Source organism: Stomoxys calcitrans, chromosome 1 (genome assembly GCF_963082655.1).
Source record: "Stomoxys calcitrans chromosome 1, idStoCalc2.1, whole genome shotgun sequence".
NCBI lineage: Eukaryota > Metazoa > Arthropoda > Insecta > Diptera > Muscidae > Stomoxys > Stomoxys calcitrans.
Window position 1 is genome coordinate 169,563,629 of NC_081552.1, and position 20,220 is coordinate 169,583,848.

The 20,220-nt window shown below is 37.2% G+C and overlaps 1 protein-coding gene across 3 annotated transcripts in view; it reads right to left on the reverse strand.

The window, feature by feature from the left end:
• Nucleotides 1–20,220, reverse strand: part of LOC106095928 (regulating synaptic membrane exocytosis protein 2) — a 448,297-nt gene that overhangs the window by 10,593 nt on the left and 417,484 nt on the right. For all 3 annotated transcript variants that reach the window (XM_059361097.1, XM_059361096.1, XM_059361095.1), the window contains one exon: nt 17,223–17,938. In XM_059361097.1, coding sequence (XP_059217080.1) covers nt 17,223–17,938 — 716 coding nt within the window. The remainder of the gene's footprint in view (nt 1–17,222; nt 17,939–20,220) is intronic.

A 20,220-nucleotide genomic window follows, 5' to 3' on the forward strand; every position in this document is an offset into this window, starting at 1 on the left:
TCGAGAACTATGGTTCAGATTGGTTAATATTTGGATATAGCTGCCATATTTACCGATCTCCCGATTCAAGTTGTTGGGCCCATAGAGGCGTATTAATTATGCTAAAATTTATCACAGTGAATTGTGTTATTTGATCACCATGACATTGCACGCTAACTTTCTACACTGAGGGAAGGCATCTAAGAATATCTGGCACTGAGAGACAGAATATTAAGGTTTCGCTTTTCCGGTAGAGAAGATTGGATGGCGAATAATATGAATGTTCTGATAACGATGAGACCAATGCCTTCAAGTTGGAGTCAGGGACGGGGTTGAACTCGCTATTGAATATCACTGAGACTATCGGTTGACTGGGTTTGTTTAGGTTTAAGTGACATTCTGCCACCAGGCTCACTTAGACGTTTTCGTCCATTTTGATACTAGTACCACATAAATAGGAGAAGGAAGATGTTTTCTAGTTCCTACCGTTGAACCATCCATATCGTTTTAAAAATCCCAACAACTTGTGAATGTTCACATCCGTTAAATCAGACAAGTTCTCAAAGAAATTCGAACCTAAAGTGGAACTACTTATGACTGCTAGTGCGGTATACATACACATCAGATGTTCTATAGTCTCTTCTAAAGGGTGATTTTTTAAGAGCTGCATGAAAGTTAAAAAAACGCTTAAAATTCAGAAAAATGCATGATATCTTTTATCGACAGTACGGTCCATATAATTTAATATTTGGAGATTATTTCATTCAAACGTTGACCGTGACGGCGCCTCAAATTTTCCAATCGGTTAGTCCAATTTTGACATACTCTTTTCACCATTTCGACCGGTATCTTACGAATAAATGCTTCAATGTTGACTCCCAGTGCTTCAATTGAAGCGGACTTGTCTGCGGACAACATTTAACAGGAATAAGTGGGGGTCTACCAGAACACACTGTGCCAAATTTCATCAAATTCGGGTAATAAGTGGTTCTTTTGTGGCCTCAATACCCTATATCGGGAGATCGGATGGTCGGTCTAAGGGCAGCTATATCCAAATATAGTTCGATCTGAACCACACTTCACAGAAATTAATAGGGGTCTACCAGAACTTAATGTGCCAAATTTGATCAAAATCGGATAAAAAAATTTCCAATTTATTGCCTCAAGACTTAAAGAATGGAGATTGGTCTTTATAGCGGCTATATATAACTAAAATCCGATTTTATGTTATCAGAAGATCAGGTTTATATACAAAGAATACGAAATCATCAAACATATTTTGAAAAAAGTTTTATATCCAAGATATCTGCAAAATTATAAATACCCAGCTTTGGGGTATAAATGGGTAAAACCCCGGGTATTTACCCATCGCCCATTTCTACCCATTGACAATCCCAACCAACCTATACTTATAGGAAGTAATTGTTGAAAATTTCAAGCGCCTAGCTTTACTTCTTCGAAAGTTAGCGTGCTTTTCACCGACCGATGGACATGCGGACGGATATGGTTAGATCGCCTTTAAACGTCGTGGCGATCAAGAATATATATACTTTGTGGGGTTTTAGCGATTCCAACTGGACGAAAGGCGGTTAGCTCCCAAAATTATATACAAGTTAGGCAAAATCCCGCTTACATTTGGTTATCTAAAAGGATATATGAAAAGTGTCTTTATCCACAATCTCTGTAGTTAAAAAAAGTAAAAGTGTGCTAACTTCGGCCGGGCTGAATCTTGGGAAGCCATCACCATGGATACTACTAAAAATATATTTAGTTGAGGGGCATAATTTTATTCTACATTCCAAACTTCTGTCAAACCAGGAAAAATTAAAGCGTCTAGGAACCGAACAAGGATGATCGAGAGACCGGTTTACATGGGAGCTATATCAGGTTATAGACAGATTTGGACCGTATATGGCACTGCTATAGGAAGTCGTAACAGAATACCGCATGCAAAATTTCAGCCAAATCGGATAAAAATTGCGGCTGGTAAGGTCTTAAGAAGTCATATCAGGAGATCGGTTTATATGGGTGCCATATAAACCGTCAGGTTATGAACCAATTTGAACCGTACTTGACACAGTTGTTGGAAGTCATAACAAAACACAACACGCGAAATTTCAGCAAAATCGGATGAAAATTGAGGCTTCCAGGGACTCAAGAAGTCAAATCGGGAGATCATCTTATACGGGAGCTATATCAGGTTCTTGACCGATTTGGGACAGTTATTGTAAGTCATAGCAGAACACTAAATCAAATCGGACAAATGGGAGCTATATCCAAATCTGAACCGATTTGGCTTATTTGCAATCCCCAACGACCAACATCAATATTAAGTATCTGTGCAAAATTTCAAGCGGCTAGCTTTATACGTTCGACCTCAATCGTTATTTCGAAAGACGGACGGACGGACATAGCTAGATCGACTCAGAATGTCGATCGTCTCTAGGTCTCTCTGGGTCCCATGTGCTACAAACGGAATGGCTAGGTGAGTATATCCCCATCCTATGGTGGTGGGTATAAAAATGGTTTAATTAGATCCTATATTTCTATTGGTGTTGGTATTTCCTTTTAAAAGCGCTATAGTAGTACTGTAGAATGGTGTACCATTACATTAAAAAAAAACGTTGCCTTAAAACTAATATGGTAAAGTGCGGAAATGTTGGCCGAACTGTTGTACATTTTTAATGCTTCCTAAGTAATCGCTGTATCCTTAATATCCTCTACAACTTCTATGTACATGCACATCCACACACAAGTGCATGCCAGTATCTAGGTGGGTCTAGCCGTTTTTCGTAGGTGGCGTGAGAAAAATCTATTATTGTGAATGAAGCTAGCAAAACGGCAAACTATTCGGACAAGGAATGAAATAATCGGCTTAAGGTCGCTAAAGTCTTATTGAATTTAAATTTACACAATCATTCCACTCATTTTTCGTACACATAATCGTTGGAAGGCTAAGAATGGTTGCAGGATTGACGTTGTACGAATTTTCGGTACATTTAGGATGTGTAGGAAAACATTAAATTTAAGTGATTCCGACAAAGACAAATCTTGCATTTATCTTAGAATTTGAATGTTACAAATGTGGAAGTATAAAGCAGCACTAATTTTATATCTTGGACAGTGACCAGTAATGAAAAGAAAAAGTCGAGAGTTACCGCTGTATAATACCCTACAACTACCCTATGAGTACAAAGTGGGAGTTATATCGAGTTCTGATCGAATTTTGATGGACCTCGTTGGATGTTTTTTTTAAATGGATTATTAAACAATTCGTATCACATTTCGAGCAAATATTTTCAAACTGTAATAACTTCGTTTGACAAATGACAACATTATTGCAAATGCAGAAAATTTGACGAACATATATATGGGAGCTATATCTAAATCTTAACCGATTACGACCAGAATTTTTAAATTTCTATGATTCACCAGTAATATTTAAAGTCATAAGAAAATCCTTCTTGCCAAATTTCGAGAGAATCGGTTTACAAATGAGTATTTTATTGCAATATTACTCAAAATCGGACGAACATATGTATAGGAGCTACATCTAAACCGATTAAGATCAAACTCTTTAGATTTTGTGGTAGTCGTCGAGGAAAGCGTTGTGGAATATTTTAAGAAGATTGACGAATAAATGCGCTTGCAGTGGCTCTATGAGTGAAAATCGGGCGATATACATATGTGGCAGATATAATTAAATCTGAACCGATTTCTATGAAATGCACCAGTAATATCGAGAGTCTAGAGGAAATCCTTCCTTTTTTCGATAGAATCGGTTAACAAATGCAATATCAGTCTACATTGTACGAACATATATATGGGAGTTATACCTAAATCTGAACCGATTTTTTCGAATTTCACCTCAATAGGCTTCGTCATTGCACCAAATAAAGTTGCCTAGGTTGAAGACAATCGGATGAAAATTGTAGTTTGGACACAAACTAACATGGACAGACCGACTGACATAGCCAAATCGAATCAGAAAGTGATTCTGAGTCGATCGGTATATTTATCAGTGGCTCTATCTCTCTTCCTTCTGGGTGTTACAAACAAATGCACTAAGTTATAATACCCTGTTCCACTCAGTGAAATTTGTTAGTAAAAACAGCAAAAATGTTTGCTTTAACAAAAGAAAGTCTGCTGAAAATGGGATAGCACTAGTTTTTTTGCTAAAACAGCAAACATTTTCTGCTGTTTTCGAATGGTAAAAAAAGTTGAAAACGGTCTAAAAATTTCATAAACACTAAAAAATTGTTTTTTGTGTTTCATCTTTTCTTATAATTTAAGGGCATATTGTGCAGCATTTTTCGAAACTTCTGCAGTTTGCAAATTTTTTAACGATTTTAATAAACAACAGATAAAATAACTACAACAGTCATCATGTACGGTTCCGTTCAAAAGTTGAAATTTTTTATTTGAATATCAGCGGTAGTGTTTGCTGATATCAGCAGACTAATTTCTCTGAGCGCAACTAAGGGCAAAATTTTGTGCTTAGTTATGGAATTATGTGGAAATTATATGTGACTATCGCCAAACCTCGGAAAGGTGGTAGTGATAATCTATTGAAAGTTTTTACCATAAATGTAAAAGTGTTACGCGATCACATACCCTTAACCTTTTGAGGACGAAGAATTCACAGCTCGATAAAGTTTTGATTTGGTTGCAAATTCATTCTTGGAATAGTCCTATTTTCTAAATAAAGTGTCACCAAACTGGTAAAAATGTTGCACCTTCTATGAAAAAACCAAGGCGCATGCGATATGTCCCATTCGTCCTCAAAGGTAAATATTTGGATGGAAAAGTGTTTTCAAAAATTGCGTAGAATTCAAACTAAATCAGATCGTATACTCTATTTAGACTGTCAGAAATGTAAACACTATTACAATCATTTATGCGCCACTTGTTAGGGTGGGGGTAGGCGTTAGGTGGGATAGACAGTGTGCGTCAAAATAAAGTGTACAAAAGTTTTTGATTTATTTCAGCCTTATTATTGAGTTGTTATACGAAGTACAAAAATAAATAAATTTCTTTTTGAAACACCGTGCTATTCAGCGATGAAAATATGTTTAATGTATTTGACCAGAAAAAAACAGTTAATTTATGGGTCTTATTCCCTTTATTGTGGCGCTTATTGTAAGTGTACTTTTATAACAAAATGCGGTCAAATCTGATAAAAAAAACGTTATTTGGGGGCTCGAGAAGCTAAATCAGGGCTATATCTATTTATGAAACTATCTGCGCCGTACCTGCTTTGGTTATTAGAGGCAATAAATGTACTTTGAATGATAATCTCTAGCCAAATCGTATAAAATTTAAGACTCATAGGTGCTTAAGAAGCCAAAACTGGGGATTTTGAGCAATATTCATATATAAGCCGCTAAGCCCATTTTTTTAATCACTAATTACCTATGTTAATAGAAATTATTTGTGCAAAATTTTAGGCGGTTTGCTTTATTCGCTTGTACACTATTACTATTTCGACAAACAGACAGACACATGGATCGATTTAGAATGTAAAAACGTTGAAGAATATGTATCATATACGGTCAAAAATCGATTTTTCAACGTGTTTCGAGTAAAGATTTGCTTTCTATTCTATGGAGATCAGCATAAAAAGATTGTCCGCCTTAAATTTTGGCCTTGGCAAGTCTTTAATATTGAAAATGTCGACAGGATCGACAGATATGGGGCTGGAGCTACTTCGAGTTTCATTTTTTCCACAGATCTATGATATAACAAAAAATATAGGAAATGGCATCTAATCATGCGTATTCCATTGCAAAACTCGTTCTCAAATGCAGAAATTAAACGCTGATATTGCTTGTTAAGAGTTTCCCTGCAATTATATTAGCCACTGAAATGATAATTATTCCAACAGGAAATTGCACCTCGTTCACCAATTAGGCTTTTAATTTAGGCAATTTTATTGATTTGTCTACGAATTACTGTTTTTATACCCACCACCGAATGATGGGGGTATATTCATTTTGTCATTCCACACATTTATTATCCGATTTTGCCAAAAAATTTGGGACAATGAGTTGTGTTAGGGCTTTCGACATCATTCTTCAATTTGGCCCAGATCTGTTCAGATTTGAATATAGCTGTCATATAGACCGATCTCTCGATTTAAGGTCTTAGGACCGTAAAAGGAGCATTTATTGTCCGATTTCACCGAAATTCGGGACAGTAAGTTAAGTTAGGCCCATCGTCATCTTTCTTCAATTTGGCTCAGATTTGGATATAGCTGCCATATAGACCGATCTGTCGATTATAAGTCTTGGGGCCATAAAAGACTCATGTATTGTCCGATTTCTCCTAAATTTAGGACAGTGAGTTAGACTCCAAAGTATCCAAAGTTCGGCCGGGCCGAACTTTGGATACCCACCACCTCGGCTATATATGTAAACCACCTTTCATGAAAATCCGGTGAAAATTGCATACATTATGTACCATAACAGTTGTATCGAAATATGATCCGATTTGGACCAAATACTAATAAGTACAAGTCATTGTTCAATTGTGTATAATAAAATCTTGGTTTTTTAGTAGCTTTATCTAAAAATAAACCGATCTGAACCATATACAACATGGATGTGAAAAGCCTAGCATAAGTCATTGAGTCAAATTTTAGTTAAATCGGATTATAAATGCGACTTTTGGGGCCAAGACTTTAAATCGAGATATCGGTCTATATGGCAGCTATATGCAAATCTTGATCGATCTAGACCAAATTGCAGATATATGTGGAGGGGCTTAACTTAACTCTCTGTCCCAAATTTCGGCACCAAGACCTTTAATCAGGAGATTTGTCCATATGACATATCCAAATATAGACCTATCTGGGCCATGTTGAACATGGATGTCGAAGAGCCTAAAAAAACTCATTGTGTTAAATTTCAGCGAAATAGGACAATAAAAGCTCCTTTTATGGACAAAAAGTCTTAAATTCGGTTTCTATGAAAGCTATAGCCTCATATAGTCCGATTTTTAACATATTCGGTACGAATGTTGATAGGCCTAACAAAACTCATTGTATTAAATTTTAGCGAAATAGGATAATAAAAGCACCTTTTATGGGCCAAAGACCTTAAACTGGGGTATCGCTTTATATGACAGCTATAACCAAACATAGACTGATCTGGGCCATTTTAAACACGCATGTCCAAGAGCCTCAGACAGCTCACTGTGCCAAATTTCAGCGAATTGGGGTCCAAAGCGCTGCTTTTATGGGCCCAAGAACTTAAATCCGGAGATCGAGCTACATTCAATTATAGTCCAATCTTGACCATGCACGGTGCGAACGTCGAAGGGCCTAACAAAACTCATTGTGCTGAATTTATCTAGTTATCGTAGTCAGATTTCAGCGAATTCGGTTTATAAATTCATCTTTTATGGACCTAAAATCTTAAATCGGGAAATACGTTATATGGCAGCTATATCTAAATGTGGACCGATCTGGACAGTGATTACACAACTCACTGTACCAAATTTCAGTGAAGTCGGATAATAAATGAGGCTTTAATGGGCCTAAGACTTTAAATCGGCAGATCGGTCTATATGGGGGCTATATCAAGATATAGTCCAATAGGGACTTTAATTCAGCCTGGCTGAATAGATAACCCTATTCAGCCAGGCTGAATGAAAGTTTTTCTATAGAAAACCCTATTCAGCCAGGCTGAATGAAAGTTTTCCTATAGAAAACCCTATTCAGCCAGGCTGAATGAAAGTTTTCCTATAGAAAACCCTATTCAGTCAGGCTGAATTAAAGTTTTCCTATAGAAAACCCTATTCAGCCAGGCTGAATTAAAGTTTTCCTATAGAAAACCCTATTCAGTCAGGCTGAATTAAAGTTTTCCTACAGAAAACCCTATTCAGCCAGGCTGAATGAAAGTTTTCCTATAGAAAACCATATTCAGTCAGACTGAATGAAAGTTCTCCTATAGAAAACCCTATTCAGCCAGGCTGAATGAAAGTTTTCCTATAGAAAACCCTATTCAGCCAGGCTGAATGAAAGTTTTCCTATAGAAAACCCTATTCAGCCAGGCTGAATGAAAGTTTTCCTATAGAAAACCCTATTCAGCCAGGCTGAATTAAAGTTTCCCTATTTCAGCAAACTACAAATTCTTCAGCAGGCAGCCTGCGGGCATTAAATTGCTAACATTTCGTTATGACAGCAGAACTACTGCTGTAATAGCAGTTAAATAAAATATTTACAGTCATCATACAGCATCTGCTATTATCAGCAGCTTGTTTTCTGTGAGTGTAGTAAATTGTATTTTGATATTCTTCCTCCTCGTTATCGGCTTATACAAGTAAACATTTCCAAGTTTTAATCAAGTTAACTCCCACACAATACCATCTAATACATAAATCAAATACAAAATTAAACTCTTTTTTTTTTTTGCTTGAGACCCTTCAGAGACAAAGCTCGGGAGAAGTTCCAGAGCCTTGTGAGTGCATATTTAACCATTTTCATTTGCCAAAACTTGTGGGCGGTATGGGTTCTCTAAGATACCCAAAAGTTGTATTAAATAACTTTTCCTTTTTTTATTTGCGCAAAAATGCTATGTACTCTGCAGCATCATAACGTTTGCCCACAAGCAAGCAAGCAATCCCTTTTCCACTTTTGTATTCCGGCGCCATCCCCAATAATAATTAAAGCGGAAAATCAAATTTCTGAGCTTTTGTTTTTCTCACGTCATTGCATGGGGTAAAAAGGCTGCGATGGTGTTTATGACAATCTGTCGACGCTTTACCCATGGCAAACAAATCTCTGGCTTTATTCGCCTTTGGCTCTTCATCTCGATTTGGTTACGCGTGTTACTTGAGGGGTTTTAAAGGTTTTGAGTTATTTCCAATTCGCCCGTGTACTTGGTGTCAAATAATATGAAACTTTACTTTTCATATTGATAAGAAAAAATACAAAGTAAATATAATGGGAGCCGCAGCAAGAGCACCGGTCGTAACCGTGGTAGAGGTTTCTTTTAGCTGACGAATCGAAAACATTCTTTAGTTGGCACCCACAACCAATTGTCCCTCGATTACACAGCATAATTTTAGCCATGTTGAAATGGTGTTAGCCCAAAAGGCTTGAATTCAAGCTAAGTTACTACGCTGGTGTTGTTTTGCCATTGACACAGATAAGAGGCGCATCAAAGGGGTTTCTGGATATAATCGAGGCAAAAGTGCTGACTATGAAATTTTAGTGGTATGGGGAATTATAAATGTATGCATTTGCTTACAACGCCAAGGCAGAGATGAGCTAGACCCCTTGTGAAGTATTCCGATCGGCTAAGATTCACTTCCTAATTTGATTTAGCGTATTCTTCCGATTACCGATCCTATCAAAATTTTGTTATTGTCACTTTTTAGCCCATGCTATTTAATTTGGAAACAAGTAAATATATGACAAGTTCGGCCGGGCCGAATTTTGCGAACCCACGACCATGGATTCTACTAAAAATTTATCCAAATGAAGTAAGTTGAAGGTGACATGTGTACTTTACGTACAAAAGATAGTGTCGTATGGATGGAAATGAAAGTGAAAATGAGGATAGTGAAAAAGGTCCCGAGTCAGGTAAAAATAGATCATTCAATTGAAGATCCTGAAAAAGAAAACAGTGATGAAGATAATAGAGAAGAGTCTGAAGAAAAATTGCAATCATTGAGAAGAAATGTCCGGGGTTTGATACCTAGAGTCTTTAGTGAATATTAATCGAGCAGAAAGTCAAACAGACGTTTACCCAAAGACTTACGCCCAAATCAAAGAAAGAGCTGATTGTGAAAAATTGATGCACGCAATAAATGAAGAAATTAAGGCAATGGAAATCAACAACGAAAAGCCTGAAAATATAAAACCCATAACATCAAAATGGGTATTTCAAATAAAACAAGTAAAAGCGTGCCAAGTTCGGCCGAGTCGAATCTTACATACCCTCCACCATGGATCGCATTTGTCGAGTTCTTTTCCCGGCATCTCTTCTAAGGCCAAAAAGGATATAAGAAAAGATTTCCTCTGCTATTAGAGCGATATCAAGATATAATCCGGTTTAGACCACAATTAAATTATATGTTGGAGACCTGTGTAGAATGTCAGCCAATTCGAATAAGAATTGCGCCCTTTGGGGGCTCAAGAAGTAAAATAGAGGGATCGATTTATATGGGAGCTGTATCAGGCTATAGACCGATTCAGACCATAATAAACACGTATGTTGATGGTCATGAGAGGATCAGTCGTACAAAATTTTAGGCAAATCGGATAATAATTGCGATCTCTCGAGGCTCAAGAAGTCGAGATCCCAGATCGGTTTATATGGCAGCTATATCAGGTTATGAACCTTATTGGGCGCAGTTGTTGGATATCATAACAAAATACTTCGTGCAAAAATTCATTCAAATCGGATAAGAATTGCGCCCTCTAGAGGCTCAAGAAGTCAAGACCCAAGATCGGTTTGTATGGCAGCTATAACAGATTATGAACCGATTTAAACCATACTTGGCACAGTTGTTGGATAACGTAACAAAATACTTCGTTCAAAAATTCATTCAAATTGGATAAGAATTGCGCCCTCTAGAGACTCAAGAAGTCAAGACCCAAGATCGGTTTATATGGCAGCTATAACAGGTTATGAACCTATTTGAACCATACTTGGCACAGTTGTTGGATATCGTAACAAAATACTTCGTGCAAAAATTTATTCAAATCGGATAAGAACTGCGCCCTCTAGAGGCTCAAGAAGTCAAGACCCAAGATCGGTTTATATGGCAGCTATATCAGGTTGTGAACCGATTTGAACTATACTTAACACAGTTGTTGGATATCATAACAAAACACTTCGTGCAAAATTTCATTCCAATCGGATAAGAATTGCGCCCTATAGAGGCTCAAGAAGTCAAGACCCAAGATCGGTTTATATGTCAGCTATATCAGGTTATGAACCGATTTGAACCATACTTAACAAAGTTGTTGGATATCATAACAAAACACTTCGTGCATAAATTCATTCCAATCGGATAAGAATTACGCACTCTAGAGGCTCAAGAAATCAAGACCCAAGATCGGTCTATATCATCGGTATCCGACGTATAAGCAAAAGCGTGTTTGGATTTATTAAACCAAATATTCAACAAAAAAAAGATGAATCTTTTCGTTTCAGCATCTAGGACTCTGTTTTAACCCGTATAGAGACTTGTTTAATTTGAAAATCGTATCTCTCTCCAATGTAATACCATCTGAGGGATACATATAGATATGTTCTGTTAAGTCGCCATGAAGAAAAACCAATTTGACATCCAATTTCGTCATTCTGTTTGTAACTACTCGAAATATTCGTCTGAGACCCCATAAAGTATATATATTCTTGATCGTCGTGACATTTTATGTCGATCTAGCTATGTCCGTCCGTCTGTCCGTCCGTCCGTCTGTCTGTCGAAAGCACGCTAACTTCCGAAGGAGTAAAGCTAGCCGCTTGAAATTTTGCACAAATACTTCTTATTAGTGCAGGTCGGTTGGTATTGTAAATGGGCCATATCGGTCCATGTTTTGATATAGCTGTCATATAAACCGATCTTGGTTCTTGACTTCTTGAGCCTCTAGAGTGCGTTCTTGACTTCTTGAGCCTCATTATGCGATTGGAATAAAATTTTGCACGACGTGTTTTGTTATGATATCCAACAACTGTGCCGAGTATGGTTCAAATCGGTCCATAACCTCATATAGCTGTCATATAAACCGATCTTGGGTCTTGACTTCTTGAGCGTCTAGAGGGCGCAATTATTATCCGATTTGAAATTGTGTACGACGGATTCTTTCATGACCATCAACTTACGTGTTTTTTATGGTCTGAATCGGTCTATATCCCGATACAGCTCCCATAAAAATCGATCTCTCTTTTTTACTTCTTGAGCCCCCAAAGGGCGCAATTCTTATTTGAATTGGCTGACATTTTACACAGGTCTCCAACATATAATTTAATTGTGGTCCAAACCGGACCATATCTTGATATCGCTCTAATAGCAGAGCAAATCTTTTCTTATATCCTGTTGTGCCTAAGAAGAGATGCCGGGAAAAGAACTCGATAAATGCGATCCATGGTGGAGGGTATATAAGATTCGGCCCGGCCGAACTTAGCACGCTTTTACTTGTCTTTGTTAGATACATTTACTTGGTTGTCATGTATTGAAAAAAAATGTTTCATTCGATTACATTCGTTCAATAAAAAAGTTGTTTCAAATAATATTTCCGTGGAATCCAATTATTACAAGAATATGGCAGCCATATCAGGTTCTCGACAGATTAGAATCCTATTTGAACGATTTTGGAAGTCATAACAGAACACTACGTGTAAAATTCAGGCGAATCGTATAATAATTGCGTATGGCCTCGGTATACAACACAACACACTGCTACATGAACAACAACACAATTGCGTATTCCAGGGAACAGGATGTAAAATCGTGAGATCGGGTTGAAGGGAGTAATATCCAAACCTGAACCAATATGGCCCATTTACAATCCCAAACTGATTGTGTCTGTGGAAAGTTGTAAGCGAATATATCCATTCGTTTGACAGCTATCGTGATTTCTCCAGAAGGACAGACGGTCGGACGGAAGGAAATGACTGGATCGACGAAGAATGTCAAAACAATAAAGAAACCAGTAAGGAAAGGCAAAAATCGGTTGGTACCAACTGTATAATACCCTACACCTAACCCGTAAGTACAAAGTGGGAGCTAAATCTAATCTGTACCAATAACTGCGGTTGACAAATGACAACATTATAGCAAGTTTTCAATATCTGACGAACATATATATGGGAGATATATCTCAATCTGAACCGATTTCGACCAAACTTCTTAGCTATTGTGGTAGTCGCCAGGGAAAGCATTGTGTAAAATTTTTTTCCAAGTTTGGTCAGAAAATACGCTTGCCGATAATACAAAATGAGCACTTTATTGCTCACTTTGTACTTTATTGCTCACTTTGCAATATTTCTCAAAATCAGACGAACATATATATGGGAGCTACATCTTAATCTGAACCTATTTCCAGCAAACTTCTTAGATGTTGTGGTAGTAGTCGAGGAAATAATTGTAAAAATTTTTGGGAAAATTGGTCAATAAATGAGCTTGCAGTGGCTCTATATAAGTGAAAATCGAGCGAGATACATATATGACAGCTATATCATAATCTGGACCGATTTCTATGAAATTCACCAGTAATTTCGAGAGTCAATAGTTAAATCTTTCTGCCAAATTTTGAAAGAATCGGTTGACAAATGACTACATTATTGAAATATTAGCCCAAATCGGACGAACATATATATAGAAGCTATTCGAAATCTGAACCAATTTTTTTAATTTCAATAGGCTTTGTCTCTAGGCCGAAAAACATGCCCATACCAAATTTAAAGACGATCGGAGGAAAATTGCGAACTGTAGTTTGTACACATATTAACATGGACAGACGGACATAGCTAAATCGAATCAAAAAGTGATTCTGAGTCGATCGGGTCTGTCGCTGCTCCTTTTGGGTGTTACAAACAAATTCACTAAGTTATAATACCCTGTACCACAGGTAGGGTGCTAAGTTCGGCCGGGCCGAATCTTATATACCCTACACCATGGATCGCATTTGTCGAGTTGTTTGCACGGAATCTCTTTTTAGACAAACAATGCTTTAGGCAAACAATTGAATGCTGGACATTGTACAATAGAAGTCAATGTGTTATATATCAGTCCATTCGGATAAGAATTGCGGGACTCAAGAAGCAAAATCGGGAGATCGGTTTATATGGGAGCTGTATCAAGCTATAGGTCGATTCAGACCATATTGGACAGGTATGTTGAAGGTCATAGTAGAAGCCGTTGTACAAAATTTCAGTTAAATCAGATGAGAATTACGCCCTCTTGAGGCTCAAGAAATCAAGATCCCAGATCCGTTTATTTGGCAACTATATCAGGTTATATACCGATTTGCACCATACCTAATGCAGTCATGCGCCCTCTAGCGGCTCAAGAAGTCAAGACCCAAGATCGGTTTATGTCGCAGCTATACCAGATTTTAGACCAATTTGAACCATACGTAGCACAGTTGTTGGAAGTGATACCAAAACACCACGCGCAAAATAGCAGCCTAATCCGATAAGAAGTGCACCCTCTAAAAGCTGAAGAAGTCAAGACCCAAGATCGGTTTATATGACAGCTATATCAAAACATGGACCGATTTGGCCCATTTACAATCCCAACCGACCTGCACTGATAAAAAGTATTTGTGCAAAATTTCAAGTGCCTAGCTTTACACCTTCGAAAGTTAGCGTGCTTTCGATAGACTGACGGACGGACAGACGGATGGACATGGCTAAATCGACTTAAAATGTCATGACGATCATGAATATATATATACATATTTCGAGGTGTTACAAACAGAATGACGAAATTAGTATACCCCAATCCAATGGTGGAGGGTGTAATACAACAAAATTCAAAAATCCTTAAAGTGATTTGCCCTCACATTACATCAGTAATATTAAAAGACATAAGAAAATCCTTCCTGCCAAATTTTGAGAGAATCGCTTTAAAAATGAGCACTTAATGCAATAATAGTCCAAATTTGACGAACATATATATGAAAGCTATATTTAAATCGGAAGTGATTTCTAGCAAAATTCCGAGATATTGTGGTAGTCGTCGAGGAAAGCGCTGTACAAAACTTTGGCAGGAGTGGTCAATAAATGCGCTTGCAGTGACCATAGAAGTGAAAATCGGGTGATATATATGGCAGCTATATGTAAATCTAGGCTGACTTCTATGAAATTCACCAGTAATATCGAGCGTCATAAGGAAACCTTACCTAGAGAATCGGTTAACAAATGACCTCTTTATTGCAATATTTCCCAAAAACGTACGAACACATATGTGGGAGCTATATCTAAATCTGAACCGATTGTAGATATTGTGGCAGTCGTCGAGGAAAGCGCTGTACAAAACTTTGGCAAGAGTGGTCAATAAATGCGTTTGCAGCGACCATAGAAGTGAAAATCGGGTGATATATATGGCAGCTATATGTAAATCTGGGCCGACTTCTATGAAATTCACCAGTAATATCGAGCGTCATAAGGAAACCGTTCGCGTTCCTGGCGAATTTCTAGAGAACCGGTTAACAAATTACCATTATATTGCATTATTACTACAAATCGGACGAACTTTAGGACTATATAGGAGCTATATCTAAATAGGACTTATAACTTTATAGGAGCTATATCTAAATCTGAACCGATTTTTTTCTTCGTTTCTAGGCTGCAAAACATGCCTGTACCAAATTTGAAGACGATGGTATGAAAACTACGACCTGTATTTGTACACAAATGGACATGGACAGACGGACATAGGTAAATCGAATCAGAAAGTGATTCTGAGTCGTTCGGTATACAAATCAATGGGTCTACCTCTTTTCCTTCTGGGTGTTACAAAATACAAGAGAGCAGAACAGAGCAAACTTTGCCACTTTAGAACATAGATGGGTTGCATGCATATCCGCATATAAATTCCTATGCCCCGCGCGTGCATGGGTAGAGAATAAAAGTTTAAAATAATATTTAAAATTTTGCCATCAGACTTGGGAGAAGATGCACAAACATACAATATGAAGCGAATATAATTGCTTATCCATTTCCATTTCCAGAAGATATTTCAAAGTTTGGTATCAGACTTTGGAGAAGAAGCGTAAAAGCCCAATGGAATTTGAAATGTTTTCTTATTTTATTTTCTGCAAAAAATATTAAAATACATAAGCATGTATGCATAAATAATTTGATGTGCCTAAAATACTATATTAATATGGGTATGACTGTCAAATTGTGCATGTATGTATGTATGTATGTATGTATGTACATATGTATGCAGTTTTTTTTTTGTTGTTTTAATGAAACAAACTATTAAACTTCTGAACAGGTAGGTATGAACAAATTTTTAACTCAAACGCATTCGATTTGAACTTAACGAACTCAACATGGAATTTTTCTTACCGTGATCGTTTTTAAAGTGTCTGATTTTTGTCTTGTTTGTTAAAAGGGTAGTTGAATTGATTGTATTTTGTGTATAGAATTTCATCAATCCAATGAATTTAGCTTTGTTAACGATTTTAATAAAATATTTTTGATTGAATATGTGGTGGATGTCGATTTATTGTTGCTGGTGATGTGCGGTTGCATGTCGAAGGATATTTTAAGTGCAATTTGTGTGGTTGTTGCAGTAGTAGTAGTAGTAGGTGATGGTGTTGGTGTATCATACGTGTTGGTGGTATTTGAATTTATTCATGAAGTAGTGCCTTTGGTGAGAACCTTTGCTGGTTGATTCAAGTGTCAGTAGGTGTTTCCACAGAATTATTTGATGCATTTTAGTTGTCATTGAATTGCTTTTGACTTTATTGGCTATTTTATTACATGCATTTAAATTTCATGGATTTATTTGATTTGATTGAGACAGTCTGAGTTATGGTGATTTACTTTTGGTTTAGTTTTTTAGCATTTTAATTATTGTGGCATATAGTATCGATTGTTAGCATTCCAAGTGTGTGATGGAGTGTCAAGGCTTTGATAATGTGACACCGATATTGAGGCTAATTTAAGGAGTGTGAATATTAAAAAAAAAGAAAACAAGAATAATTATGATAGTCAGAGGCAAAGTTACATCAGTCAAAAGAAATTCGAAGAAGAAGTTTGATACAAAATAGAGTAAAACTGGTATTCGTTTAGGGCAAAAGTGTGTTTACTTTAAGGGAAAGCAAGATAGGAGAGGAAGACAAAGACAAAGTTCGTTTCAATTTATATATCTGTAGAAAAATGTATAGATAGTCAGAGGAAAGATATTTTGGAGAAAGACAAGGTTAGTGAAAGTAATACGGTAGATTTGCCTTAATATTGAAGAACAAGTGTCTTTGTTTTAAAGAAAAGAGTGGTAAAGTATTGACTCAAAGTTAGAGAGACTGGGGAGGAAAGATTACGAACTGGTCTTGTATTAAATAGTAAGAAGTGTAAAGTATTGGAACAGTTCAAAGCAGTTTCTTAAGCATTCTGAGTTTATGGCACTTCGCCAGATCCAAACTAAAGAAAGCCTTATCATTTTTACAATAGCGGTGGAAGTTTTCTTTTTCTTTGTTTGTTGCACAAAAATTAAGTTGTTGTTTGTTTGTTTTGAAATGGAAAATAGAAAAACAGGAAAAGTGTCCAACTTACGTCTTGAACCCATTCGTTTCACCGTCTGCTCTGTGCCCAGACTCATGGCGCGGCCCACTGCCTTAAGAGACTTCAATATCTCCTCGGGATCTCTGCGTGCCACCGAAGATCTTCGTCGACCCACCAAATAGGTGGCAGGAGGTGGAGCCATATCATCTTCTCGATTTTTGTCAGCATCCTGAAATGATGAGCGTCGAGATCCAGGCAATGATCGGGAAAAATCTTTGCCCAACTGATAGACTTCCACTTCCAAAGTTTCCGATTGGGATGAACCACGTCGTGAACCGGCTATCCAAGCATGATCTGGATGCAGGAGTGATGTACATTCACCAATCGAATCCACATCATCCGAAATGGAACGTTGCATATTATAATCTCTTCGCAGCAGACGTGAAACATCGCCTCCGGGACCGCCCGCGGCTATTGAGCCCCGCGGTGATACACTGGGGGATTTTGACATGCTAATGCCGCGCAACCCCTTGGGATCCTCGAGACGACACCATATGGCCCGATCGTCCAAAAAGACTTGTTGCAATTCAACATTACACTCGCCCAGAAATATGGACTCTGTGTGGGGTACCAAATCCCACAGTTGTATATCAATATAACGATCCATGAGGTTGTCAGCCTTCACGTGAGCAAATGAGAGTGTAGCATTCCATATCGGGTTCTGTGTAGGTGGACTAACTTCGGTCTGCTGAACAGAGCCATCACCGCTGAAATGAGAAAAATATACAGGTATATTATAGAATTATATGTTAATTGTATAAAGAATTTGAACACACAAAGGCCACTTTGGAACACAAAATTTGATAAAGGGCTTGCTAAATCAAAATTAAAAACCAAGGGCTCGCTATCAAAAAAAAATGTTGTATTGATTTTGATGGATGTTTATTTGATGCGGTGTCTGTTGTTTCATCTGTCGACTCCGTAGTATTTAACTGTGGAAATAAGTTCGCAACTTTCGATTTATTTTTCTGAGCAGAAATCTGGATATCTCCATATACAAATACACAACTGAGTAAGGCCTTTTGTCCATAACATATGGGCCGAAAAGTCCATAGGATAATATATAAATGACGCCGCAAACTCCAAGTCTATTACAAGTTTAGTAGGAACCAACTGACTGAAATATACCTGAGGCAATTCTGTTATTTAGTATTCCGAATTAACTGGCATATGTTTATAACCTGGGCAATGCAATCGCTGTATTTTGATACGTTTAACTATGCTAACGTCATCATACAGCTCGTGATTCATACGACACTAATATTCTCCATCTCCATGACTGATCAACGCCCTTGGGTCGTAGGCGCGTGATTTTGTGATATTCGTACGTCTATGTTCTAAAAAGTACCAAATACGCTTTGCCAGCGCGAACAGAGAGGGCTAGGAGAACGAATTCGGGCTCAAATGAAAGAGAGTCTCGGTAAAACAAGGATTGATGGAAATTATTTCCCAACATTGTACCTGAAGTGGGATAAATAGTACATTTAGTGCAGCAATTGGTGCTTTTTGGCACTTTCTTTGTTAATTGAGCTAGAGCTCTGAAGTTTGATATATAGGTACACTTGGTACCTTACTATATGAGTTAGATTGAAAATTAGAACATAAAGCTACCAAAAAGGTACTAAATAGGTGACCTTTGCATTAGGCGAACGATTAGGGCTAGAAATCCGAAATTTGGGATGCATGATTGTTGTTGTGAAATAAAGGGGGTAGATAGAAAAACTGTGAAAAATAGTACTGGAAACGGTAGAAAACGTACGCTTGATACCGCATTTAGTACCATTTATTACTTTCTTTACGGTTTAAGCTAGTGCTCTCAAATTCAACATTGAGCTGCAACTAGGAAACATATGTTGGGTAACTAAATGATTTTTTCACCAATCGTAAAATTTGGTACCAAAGGGCATTAAATAGCTTACTTACTCTTACAGTGAATGAAGACGCGTACACTGATTGAAAAATGACGGTACTTTGTTAATACCTGGTATCTGGTACTATTTTGTTTGCGTCATTGGCAAACATTTTTAATACCATTTGGTATCAATTCAATACAAGACAAAGGAGGCTATTAAGAATTGACGGCGAAACATTTATTTTCTTGTCATCGCGACAGAAGTGTTGTTGAGCTTAGTACTTTAAATATTACGCCATTATAAAATATTTGTTAAACAAATGAATAAAATGTTTTAATACAATTTGAGTGCGCAAAAACCTGTTCATATACTCGAAAGCGGTGAAAATGGAAATTGTACAAATTCTAATGGCATTCTACTTCAAAAACTTGTTGTTGTTGTAGCAGTTTGTTGTGTTCTATCTTTCGTCTGCTTGATTCTGTTGAATGCCAAGACCCAGGAACTCTGCGACGAAGATGGGGTACTTCCACAGGGAATTGGGTCTGAGTCGAGTGGGTCTGGCTGGGCAGTTAAACAGTTGATGTGTATCGTGTGGTCCCTGGTTACAATCGGGACATTGTACTCAATGTAACTTCATAAACATGATCGTCTCTTGTGTGGAAAACGATGCTAATCATTTTATGTTTCATCCATACTATCCGGTATTGTTTTTGTATCATACGGTGTTGCTTTACTATTAATACCGTATGGTACTGAAATGAGCATGTTTGGTATCAACTTTTCTCTGGGTGGATAAATAAATTGGCAAATGATCGTATTCTTGACAAAACAACGATAAGTTGTACCAAATACAAAATTCTGAAATAGTACCAGGAGTGGAAAAAAATTTACTTTAGTGATGTTGTTGGTACTATTTAGTTTTCTTTCTTTATATTATTGAGGTAGAGCTTTGAAATCCGGGATACGGGTAGTTGGATTTTTTAAATTCGTACATTTAGGTAGTACAACATTCATACTTTCTTTACAGACTGAGCTACAGCTTTGAAATTTGGGATACAGGTACATTTTGGCAATTTGTACCGGACGACTAGAAGGTACCTTCTCTACGGCTGCATTTCGTGCAATCTTCTCCAATA